Here is a 12755-nt window from a genome sequence, read left to right as displayed (position 1 = left end):
CCTCAGGAATGGGAAACACACCTGGGGAAACCACAGGAGGTTTAAAAACAGCATTTAAACGTTTATTAGACTGAACGTCAATAGGACTGGTTACCTCAATATCCAAAGTAATTAACACTTCTTTTAATAAAGAACGCATATACTCTATTTTAAATAAATAAGTAGATTTGTCAGTGTCAATGTCTGAGGAGGATCTTCTGTTTCAGATAGATCCTCATCAGAAGAGGATGAATTATTATGTTGTTGGTCATTTGAAATTTCATCAGCTAAATGAGAAGTTTTAAAAGACCTTTTACGTTTATTAGAAGGTGGAAATGCAGACAAAGCCTTCAGAAAAGAATCAGAAACAAATTCTTTAAAATTTACAGGTATATCATGTACATTAAAAGTTGAAGGAACTGCAACTGGCAATGTACTATTACTGATAGAAACACTATCTGCATGTAAAAGTTTATCATTAACTATTACAAATGACATTCAGTGAAATCATTTCTACAATTTTACAACAAATGCACTTAGCTTTGGTAGAACTGATGTCAGGCAGCAATGTTCCAGCAGAAACTTCAGAGACAGGATCAGATTGGGACATCTTGCTCAATGTAAGAGAAAAAACAACATATAAAGCAAAATTATCTATTTCCTTAAATGACAGTTTCAGGAATGGGAAAAAATGCAAAAGCATAGGCCTCTTGATAGAGAAGAAAGCAGGAGGCAAACATCAATGGGGTATTGAAAAAATGAAAAAAATTTGACGCCAAGTATGACGCACAACGTAACATAAACTTTGGCGCGAAAAATGACCGGAAATTACACACTTGCGTCACTAATGACGCCGCCGTGTGAAAGTCTCAGCGTCACGTATGATGCCGGAAATGATGAAGTTGCGTCATAAATGTATTTTTTCACGCCAAAAAAAGTTTGCGCCAAAAATGACGCAATAAAGTCTAGCATTTGACGCACCCGCGGGCCTAACACCCGCAATTGCAAAAAGTAGCCAAATTGAAAAAAGACTAAACCCCAGGTAAGAAATAAATTTCTTAAAGTGTTTACATTCCCAAATATGAAACTGACAGTCTGCTGAAGGAAATACATGAACCTGACTCATGGCAAATATAAGTACAATACATATATTTAGAACTTTATATAAAAGCATTAAGTGCCAAACCATAGCTGAGGTGTCTTAAGTAATAAAAAACATACTTACCAAAAGACACCCATCCACATATATCAGATAGCCAAACCAGTACTAAAACAGTTATTAGTAGAGGTAATGGTAAATTGAGAGTATATTGTCGATCTGAAAAGGGAGGTAGGAGATGAATCTCTACGACCGATAACAGAGAACCTATGAAATAGACCCCCGTTAGGGAAATCATTGTATTCAAATAAGTGATACTCCCTTCACGTCCCTCTGACATTCGCTGTACTCAGAGGAATCGGGCTTCAACAATGCTGAGAAGCGCATATCAACGTAGAAATCTTAGCACAAACTTACTTCACCACCTCCATAGGAGGCAAAGTTTGTAAAACTGAATTGTGGGTGTGGTGAGGGTTGTATTTATAGGCATTTTGAGGTATGGGAAACTTTGCCCCTCCTGGTAGGATTGTATATCCCATATGTCACTAGCTCATGGACTCTTGCCAATTACATGAAAACATAATTTATGTAAGAACTTACCTGATAAATTCATTTCTTTCATATTAGCAAGAGTCCATGAGCTAGTGACGTATGGTATATACATTCCTACCAGGAGGGGCAAAGTTTCCCAAACCTCAAAATGCCTATAAATACACCCCTCACCACACCCACAAATCAGTTTAACGAATAGCCAAGAAGTGGGGTGATAAGAAAAAAGTGCGAAGCATAAATATAAGGAATTGGAATAATTGTGGTTTATACAAAAAAATCATAACCACCACAAAAAAAGGGTGGGCCTCATGGACTCTTGCTAATATGAAAGAAATGAATTTATCAGGTAAGTTCTTACATAAATTATGTTTTCTTTCATGTAATTAGCAAGAGTCCATGAGCTAGTGACGTATGGGATAATGAATACCCAAGATGTGGATCTTCCACGCAAGAGTCACTAGAGAGGGAGGGATAAAATAAAGACAGCCAATTCCGATGAAAAAAATCCACACCCAAAAATAAAGTTTAAATCTTATAAAGAAAAAAAACTGAAAATATAAGCAGAAGATTCAAACTGAAACAGCTGCCTGAAGTACTTTTCTACCAAAGACAGCTTCAGAAGAAGAAAACACATCAAAATGGTAGAATTTAGTAAAAGTATGCAAAGAAGACCAAGTTGCTGCTTTGCAAATCTGATCAACCGAAGCTTCATTCTTAAACGCCCAGGAAGTAGAAACTGACCTAGTAGAATGAGCTGTAATCCTTTGAGGCGGAGTTCTACCCGACTCGACATAAGCATGATGAATTAAAGATTTCAACCAAGATGCCAAAGAAAAGGCAGAGGCCTTCTGACCTTTCCTAGAACCGGAAAAGATAACAAATAGACTAGAAGTCTTTCGGAAATTCTTAGTAGCTTCAACATAATATTTCAAAGCTCTAACTACATCCAAAGAATGCAATGATTTCTCCTTAGAATTCTTAGGATTAGGACATAATGAAGGAACCACAATTTCTCTACTAATGTTGTTGAAATTCACAACCTTAGGTAAAAATTTAAAAGAAGTTCGCAACACCGCCTTATCCTGGTGAAAAATCAGAAAAGGAGACTCACAAGAAAGAGCAGATAATTCAGAAACTCTTCTGGCAGAAGAGATGGCCAAAAGGAACAAAACTTTCCAAGAAAGTAATTTAATGTCCAATGAATGCATAGGTTCAAACGGAGGAGCTTGAAGAGCCCCCAGAACCAAATTCAAACTCCAAGGAGTAGAAATTGACTTAATGACAGGTTTTATACGAACCAAAGCTTGTACAAAACAATGAATATCAGGAAGATTAGCAATCTTTCTGTGAAAAAGAACAGAAAGAGCAGAGATTTGTCCTTTAAAGGAACTTGCAGACAAACCTTTATCCAAACCATCCTGAAGAAACTGTAATATTCTCGAAATTCTAAAAGAATGCCAGAAAAAATGATGAGAAAGACACCAAGAAATATAAGTCTTCCAGACTAATAATATATCTCCCTAGATACAGATTTACGAGCCTGTAACGTAGTATTAATCACAGAGTCAGAGAAACCTCTTTGACTAAGAATCAAGCGTTCAATCTCCATACCTTTAAATTTAAGGATTTGAGATCCTGATGGAAAAAAGGACCTTGCGACAGAAGGTCTGGCCTTAACGGAAGAGTCCACGGTTGGCAAGAGGCCATCCGGACAAGATCCGCATACCAAAACCTGTGAGGCCATGCTGGAGCTACCAGCAGAACAAACGAGCATTCCTTAAGAATCTTGGAGATTACTCTTGGAAGAAGAACTAGAGGCGGAAAGATATAGGCAGGATGATACTTCCAAGGAAGTGACAATGCATCCACTGCTTCCGCTTGAGGATCCCTGGATCTGGACAGATACCTGGGAAGTTTCTTGTTTAGATGAGAGGCCATCAGATCTATTTCTGGAAGTCCCCACATTTGAACAATCTGAAGAAATACCTCTGGGTGAAGATGTAACGTTTGGCGACTGAGATAATCCGCTTCCCAATTGTCTATACCTGGGATATGGACCGCAGAAACTAGACAGGAGCTGGATTCCGCCCATACCAGAATTCGAGATACTTCTTTCATAGCCAGAGGACTGTGAGTCCCTCCTTGATGATTGATGTATGCCACAGTTGTGACATTGTCTGTCTGAAAACAAATGAACGATTCTCTCTTTAGAAGAGGCCAAAACTGAAGAGCTCTGAAAATTGCACGGAGTTCCAAAATATTGATCGGTAATCTCACCTCCTGAGATTCCCAAACCCCTTGTGCTGTCAGAGACCCCCACACAGCTCCCCAACCTGTAAGACTTGCATCTGTTGAAATTACAGTCCAGGTAGGAAGAACAAAAGAAGCCCCCTGAACTAAACGATGGTGATCTGTCCACCACGTCAGAGAGTGTCGTACAATAGGTTTTAAAGATATTAATTGAGATATCTTTGTGTAATCCCTGCACCACTGGTTCAGCATACAGAGCTGAAGAGGTTGCATGTGAAAACGAGCAAAGGGGATCGCGTCCGATGCAGCAGTCATAAGACCTAGAATTTCCATGCATAAGGCTACCGAAGGGAATGATTGTGACTGAAGGTTTCGACAAGCTGAAATCAATTTTAGACGTCTCTTGTCTGTCAAAGATAGAGTCATGGACACTGTATCTATCTGGAAGCCTAAAAAGGTTACCTGTGTCTGAGGAATCAATGAACTTTTTGGTAAATTGATCCTCCAACCATGATCTTGAAGAAACAACACAAGTCGATTCGTATGAGATTCTGCTACATGTGAAGACTGAGCAAGTACCAAGATATCGTCCAAATAAGGAAATACCACAATACCCTGTTCTCTGATTACAGACAGAAGGGCACCGAGAACCTTTGTAAAAATTCTTGGAGCTGTAGCTAGGCCAAACGGCAGAGCCACAAACTGGTAATGCTTGTCTAGGAAAGAGAATCTCAGAAACTGATAGTGATCTGGATGAATCGGAATATGCAGATATGCATCCTGTAAATCTATTGTAGACATATAATGCCCTTGCTGAACAAAAGGCAAGATAGTCCTTATAGTTACCATTTTGAATGTTGGTATCCTTACATAACGATTCAATATTTTTAGATCCAGAACTGGTCTGAAGGAATTCTCCTTCTTTGGTACAATGAAGAGATTTGAATAAAACCCCAGTCCCAGTTCCAGAACTGGAACTGGCATAATTACTCCAGCCAACTCTAGATCTGAAACACATTTCAGAAATGCTTGAGCCTTCGCTGGGTTTACTGGGACACGGGAAAGAAAAAATCTCTTTGCAGGAGGCCTTATCTTGAAACCAATTCTGTACCCTTCTGAAACAATGTTCTGAATCCAAAGATTGTGAACGGAATTGATCCAAATTTCTTTGAAAAAACGTAATCTGCCCCCTACCAGCTGAGCTGGAATGAGGGCCGCACCTTCATGTGGACTTAGGAGCTGGCTTTGATTTTCTAAAAGGCTTGGATTTATTCCAGACTGGAGATGGTTTCCAAACTGATACCGCTCCTGAGGATGAAGGATCAGGCTTTTGTTCCTTATTGTGACGAAAGGAACGAAAACGATTATTAGACCTAAATTTACCTTAGATTTTTTATCCTGTGGTAAAAAAGTTCCTTTCCCTCCAGTAACAGTTGAGATAGAATCCAACTGAGAACCAAAAAATTTATTACCCTGGAAAGAAAGGGAAAGCAGAGTAGACTTAGAAGACATATCAGCATTCCGAGATTTAAGCCATAAAGCTCTTCTAGCTAAAATAGCTAGAGACATATACCTGACATCAACTCTAATGATATCAAAGATGGCATCACAAATAAAATTATTAGCATGTTGAAGAAGAATAATAATGCTATGAGAATTATGATCTGTTACTTGTTGCGCTAAAGCTTCTAACCAAAAAGTTGAAGCTGCAGCAACATCCGCTAAAGTTATAGCAGGTCTAAGAAGATTACCTGAACACAAGTAAGCTTTTCTTAGAAAGGATTCAATTTTCCTATCTAAAGGATCCTTAAAGGAAGTACCATCTGCCGTAGGAATAGTAGTACGCTTAGCAAGAGTAGAGACAGCCCCATCAACCTTAGGGATTTTGTCCCAAAACTCTAATCTGTCAGATGGCACAGGATATAATTGCTTAAAACGTTTAGAAGGAGTAAATGAATTACCCAAATTCTCCCATTCCCTGGAAATTACTTCAGAAATAGCACCAGGGACAGCAAAAACTTCTGGAATAACTACAGGAGATTTAAAAACCTTATCTAAACGTTTAGATTTAGTATCAAGAGGACCAGAATCCTCAATTTCTAATGCAATTAGGACTTCTTTAAGTAAAGAACGAATAAATTCCATTTTAAATAAATATGAAGATTTATCAGCATCAACCTCTGAGACAGAATCCTCTGAACCAGAAGAACCATTATCAGAATCAGAATGATGATGTTCATTTAAAAATTCATCTGAAAAATGAGAAGTTTTAAAAGACTTTTTACGTTTACTAGAAGGAGGAATAACAGACATAGCCTTCTTAATGGATTTAGAAACAAAATCTCTTATGTTATCAGGAACACTCTGAGTATTAGATGTTGACGGAACAGCAACAGGTAATGTAACAGTACTAAAGGAAATATTATCTACATTAACAAGTTTGTCATGACAAACAGTACAAACAACAGCTGGAGGAACAGATACCATAAGTTTACAGCAGATACACTTAGCTTTGGTAGCTCCAGCACCAGGCAGCGATTTTCCAGAAGTATCTTCTGACTCAGATTCAACGTGGGACATCTTGCAATATGTAATAGAAAAAACAACATATAAAGCAAAATTGATCAAATTCCTTAAATGACAGTTTCAGGAATGGGAAAAAATGCAAGTGAACAAGCTTCTAGCAACCAGAAGCAATAAATAATGAGACTTAAATAATGTGGAGACAATAGTGACGCCCATATTTTTTATCGCCAAAAATGACGCCCACATTATTTGGCGCCTAAATGCTTTTGGCGGCAAAAATGACGCCACATCCGGAACGCCGACACTTTTGGCGCAAAAGAAAGTCAAAAATGACGCAACTTCCGGCGACACGTATGACGCCGGAAATAGAAAAAAAAAATTTTGCGCCAAAAAAGTCAGCGTCAAGAATGACGCAATAAAATGAAGCATTTTCAGCCCCCGCGAGCCTAACAGCCCACAGGGAAAAAGTCAAATTTTAAGGTAAGAAAAAAATTGATTTATTCATATGCATTATCCCAAATATGAAACTGACTGTCTGAAATAAGGAATGTTGAACATCCTGAGTCAAGGCAAATAAATGTTTGAATACATATATTTAGAACTTTATAAAAAAGTGCCCAACCATAGCTTAGAGTGTCACAGAAAATAAGACTTACTTACCCCAGGACACTCATCTACATGTTGTAGAAAGCCAAACCAGTACTGAAACGAAAATCAGCAGAGGTAATGGTATATATATAAGAGTATATCGTCGATCTGAAAAGGGAGGTAAGAGATGAATCTCTACGACCGATAACAGAGAACCTATGAAATAGACCCCGTAGAAGGAGATCATTGAATTCAAATAGGCAATACTCTCCTCACATCCCTCTGACATTCACTGCACGCTGAGAGGAAAACCGGGCTCCAACCTGCTGCGGAGCGCATATCAACGTAGAATCTAGCACAAACTTACTTCACCACCTCCATAGGAGGCAAAGTTTGTAAAACTGATTTGTGGGTGTGGTGAGGGGTGTATTTATAGGCATTTTGAGGTTTGGGAAACTTTGCCCCTCCTGGTAGGAATGTATATCCCATACGTCACTAGCTCATGGACTCTTGCTAATTACATGAAAGAAATAAATATAGTTTCATGTCCCATTAACTCTTAATCATGGCAATTTTACTTCCTCTCCCTGTTGAAATAATATAGGTTTCTTTGCCTATTTATTTGAATGGAGAAATTTACCTTGAATTATAATTGACAACAGAGAGGCACCCTTGTCATTGGTATACCCCTAAACATATGCCTAAATTCCTGAACAAAAAAGCCTAACTATAAAGACACATATTGTTCAAACAATTTTTGGTATAAAACAGATTACAAGATTATATATATTATGAACAGACTGTTCTTTCACTGACTGTAACACATGCTCAGGAGAAATGCAACTGTTAAAGGATGACTCATGTTTAAGTGTTTTCATCTCAGAATTCTAAACGGCATAGTAGTACCCTTTACAGAAAAAATGTAAATGAATAAACCAACAATATTTTATTAATATGACTTATAAAGGAAAAAGGCTCCCCAAAAACAAACTATATTTGTATTATTTAAGCAAGGAATTTATTGGTTAATTTTAAGAACTCCAAATGAGAAGCTGGATTTAACAACCCCATACTTATCTACCCTTTGTTGTATTAATTTAATCCTAGAGTTCAAATTAAACTGCAATTAATTTAAAAGTTTCAAGATGAGCAGCTGACTGCCAAATTCAGCTGCACAACATTAAAGGAACATTGTATGTTTATAAAGCAGAGTAAATAGCTTTCTTATTAAAATAACATAACATTATCATTTTTTTGGAGTTTTTATTTAGGGGGGGGGGGAAGAGTTGAGTTTAGAGTCTCTTTAAAGTGACGGGAAACATTTTAATATTTTGATATAAATGATTTAATTGTGTGCAGTAAAACAACTATTTATTTATTGTGCACCCATTTCCTGTAATGTAAGTCTATAAATGATACGTTAACCAATTCTGAGAACTAGAAGGGGATATGGCAAGGTTCAAAAGCCTAATCCTACAACATATAACTCTTTAATCGGCTTCAACAGATATTATCTGATAAGGAACTGTAGATCAATGAAGATTTGCTAATACAATGACAGTGGCTAGCAGTGTCTACAATTCCTGATAGGCTTTTCCAAACAAGGCCAGTGGTGGGTGGAGTTTGGATATTGAAAAATAATTGCAGCAAATAAGATGGTAATGAATTCAAACTCACCCGATATGTTAACGCATTACAATACTACAGAAAAAATCTTGTAATTACAATATGTTTTGCTGTCCCTTTAAGTTTTCAAATCCTTTACAAGAAACGCTTTTTTTGCCAACATAATTGTATTCTCTGAAAGGATTACAAACTGTTGAACTTTGATATTGATGGGCTTAAGTTTTTTGTTTGTTTGTTTTGTTGTTGCTGCACAGCTACATATTCTAAATTTCTGATTGCTAGACATTTGGAAACATAATGTATGACTGTTCCCTTAAAGGGACACTCAAGTCAAAATTAAAGAGAAACTCAAGTCAAAATAAACTTTTATGATTCAGAAAGAGCGTGCAGTTTTAAGACACTTGCCAATTTACTTCCATTATCAAAATGTTTACATGGACACTTTAAGGGGAACAAAATCTTACTGAGCATGTGCACAAGCTCACAGGGTATACGTATACCAGTCTGTAATTGGCTGATGTCTGTCACATGATACAGGGGGCCGTAAAATGAGAAAAAAATTAATTTGCCAGAATTTTTTTTACTGCTTATTTGAAATTCAGAGTGTTAAATTATAGTCTTTTTATTATGCACTTCTACTGCATCGAGCGGTCCTTTAAACTGTCATGATTTATTTAGAACCTGCAATTTTAAACAACCAAATATATAAATGTTAACTAACATAGCTGATGTTTGGCACTTATATATCAGGTGAAATAATACAAAATATAATATAACTGAATATATATTTATATTAATTACCTACTTATAGACATTTGAAGTTCATTTACCTGAACAGCTTCATAATACATCTTCTTTGCCTCATGGTCGGTCTTGTCTGACATTAACCAGGCCTTTAGCAAATATTCATAAAAACTATCCCCAAGTCCTCCGACAGAGACGTGATCTGAAAAAAAAAGCACAACATAAACAAATGAGATATGCTTCTGCTTTGTATGAAGAAAAAAAAAAAGACTGGGATCAGAAAAAAAAGAAGATTTTTTTTAGAACTTTCAACTGGATAAAAAAAAAAAGACAATAATAATATAATACAGCAAACTTGATATCCTTTAAAAACAAAAACTATACTGTATACACAAATGAAATGGAAACATACAACTGCGGTTTCTTTACAATGTAGTCAATTCCCTCAGCAATTGGTTGATTTATTCAATTCAGGAGAAACACTGGACTCAAACATTAGATGCTAAAGGCAAGTGCAGCAGTGTGCCAGCGAGGTCCAGTTTATTTTTATTGAACTGTAGAATAGGATTTTAAGATTTGCAACTAAAACATTAACATTGAACTTGTAAAGTATTAAAAAGTGAAAATGATGAATTAAATTCCTGTAAGAATTATTCTAAGATTCTTCCTATTTACCGACATTTAGTTTCTATAGAAACATTGGATAGAAAACGAGACATGCGAGGAGTAAATGCATTTAAAACCTATTACTGGAATCTATACCTATTTCTTTTGAGTATTTTAAGAAAGATAAAAAAAAAATTAAAAAAATAATCCTAAAACCAATCATCTTCATTTCTGCCTAAATACAATTAAAACCAGCTCATGCTGGTGAAATCAATAACTTGCAGACATTTAATTTGAATAACTTAGCAGAAACAAATGAAATCAATAGCGTAGAATAGCAACTTTAAATTACCTAGAAAGGCTACAAATGCTGCATGCACACTGAACATTTGGAAACCACAAACTGTGTAAGCAGGTGCACAACACGACAAATGAGAAATTGAATACTAGCTAGTTTATACAAGCCTTTAAATATCAAACAAAGCCATTTAAATGAGTAGTCTGATAGTGGGCAGAATTTTTAATTCGAATAATATATAATAAAAACTGTTAATGTTTGTAAAATGCGGCCAAATTTCGCCATTAGGTTTGGGATAGTTTGTTTCCTAATTGGTACCTGCAGCATATTTTATTACTAGATAGACCTTTGAAATCTTTGAAATCTTTATTTGAAGAGATGTAAAACAGCCTGTTTCACTGTTGTAATAATAAAAAAAAAGCACAAGTTACACTTAATAGGAATCAGTGCAATGTGTATAATTTATCATTTTTAAAATGATTTTACCTTATATTTATTTTTGTTTAACTACATTTGTGCATAGTCCATTCCAGTCACAGCACCACAAGGGGTCTGGGGTCTGTACAGAAAGGCATATATAGCATAATGTCATAAATCTTCTAAAATAACTTGCGCTGACTTACTCTTCAGTGAATAACAGAGAAAGACAAAGTCAGTTTCTTGCCCATGCTTAGAAGAGGCAGAATGCAACTTAAGTTCTCAGCAAGTCAGCTCCTTTAAGTCAATATAAGCAGTAATACACTGAGAATATCCTTGTGCTAATTTTGCAAGAAAACAAGTACGCTGATTGCTGGTTTCTTTTTTTGTATACTTTACTTTTTTTTTTTTTTTTAACTAAAATAGCACTGTTTTATATCTCTCTTTAAATAGATAAATTAACTGATGTATTAAATTTACAAAGAGTATATCATACGGAATGCTAGATATATTAAGCATTCTCTAGTTGCAAGAGTTTACTAATATGTAATTAGCAGGAGCTTTTCTATTATTTACAGAGCGCACACATATCACCATGTCAGCAGTACTTTTTACTCTGACCTCTGGTCATTTAGCCTCCTCAATCTCTACAAACAATCCACTGTTTGCTCCAAAGATGCTTTTATAACTGCGAAGTGGAACTAGCTGCGTCCCAAACGGCAACTCATGCTTCTTTAAGGAACATTAGTAGAAAAAACATAATTTATGTAAGAACTTACCTGATAAATGAATTTGTTTCATATTAGCAAGAGTCCATGAGCTAGTGACGTATGGGATATACATCCCTACCAGGAGGGGCAAAGTTTCCCAAACCTCAAAATGCCTACAAATACACCCCTCACCACACCCACAAATCAGTTTAACGAATAGCCAAGAAGTGGGGTGATAAGAAAAAAGTGCGAAAGCATATAAAATAAGGAATTGGAATAATTGTGCTTTATACAAAAAAATCATAACCACCACAAAAAAGGGCGGGCCTCATGGACTCTTGCTAATATGAAAGAAATGAATTTATCAGGTAAGTTCTTACATAAATTATGTTTTCTTTCATGTAATTAGCAAGAGTCCATGAGCTAGTGACGTATGGGATAATGACTACCCAAGATGTGGATCTTTCCACGCAAGAGTCACTAGAGAGGGAGGGATAAAATAAAGACAGCCAATTCCTGCTGAAAATAATCCACACCCAAAATAAAGTTTAATGAAAAACATAAACAGAAGATTCAAACTGAAACCGCTGCCTGAAGTACTTTTCTACCAAAAACTGCTTCAGAAGAAGAAAATACATCAAAATGGTAGAATTTAGTAAAAGTATGCAAAGAGGACCAAGTTGCTGCTTTGCAAATCTGATCAACCGAAGCTTCATTCCTAAACGCCCAGGAAGTAGAAACTGACCTAGTAGAATGAGCTGTAATCCTTTGAGGCGGAGTTCTACCCGACTCGACATAAGCATGATGAATTAAAGATTTCAACCAAGATGCCAAAGAAATGGCAGAAGCTTTCTGGCCTTTTCTAGAACCGGAAAAGATAACAAATAGACTAGAAGTCTTTCGGAAAGACTTAGTAGCTTCAACATAATATTTCAAAGCTCTAACAACATCCAAAGAATGCAACGATTTCTCCTTAGAATTCCTAGGATTAGGACATAATGAGGGAACCACAATTTCTCTACTAATGTTGTTGGAATTCACAACCTTAGGTAAAAATTCAAAAGAAGTTTGCAACACCGCCTTATCCTGATGAAAAATCAGAAAAGGAGACTCGCAAGAAAGAGCAGATAATTCAGAGACTCTTCTGGCAGAAGAGATCGCCAAAAGGAACAAAACTTTCCAAGAAAGTAATTTAATGTCCAATGAATGCATGGGTTCAAAAGGAGGAGCTTGAAGAGCCCCCAGAACCAAATTCAAACTCCAAGGAGGAGAAATTGACTTAATGACAGGTTTTATACAAACCAAAGCTTGTACAAAACAATGAATATCAGGAAGATTAGCAATCTTTCTGTGAAAAAGA

General features: G+C 36.2%; 1 protein-coding gene across 1 annotated transcript in view; it reads right to left on the bottom strand.

Moving 5' to 3' along the window:
• The window catches only part of MAN1A1 (mannosidase alpha class 1A member 1), a 692509-nt gene that overhangs the window by 100453 nt on the left and 579301 nt on the right, over positions 1–12755 (bottom strand). The window contains exon 8 of the mRNA XM_053710788.1: positions 9451–9566. Within this exon, the coding sequence (XP_053566763.1) occupies positions 9451–9566 (116 nt within the window). The remainder of the gene's footprint in view (positions 1–9450; positions 9567–12755) is intronic.

The sequence above is a fragment of the Bombina bombina genome, chromosome 4 (assembly GCF_027579735.1).
Source record: "Bombina bombina isolate aBomBom1 chromosome 4, aBomBom1.pri, whole genome shotgun sequence".
Lineage (NCBI taxonomy): Eukaryota > Metazoa > Chordata > Amphibia > Anura > Bombinatoridae > Bombina > Bombina bombina.
This window is presented reverse-complemented; position numbering and strand designations above follow the sequence as displayed.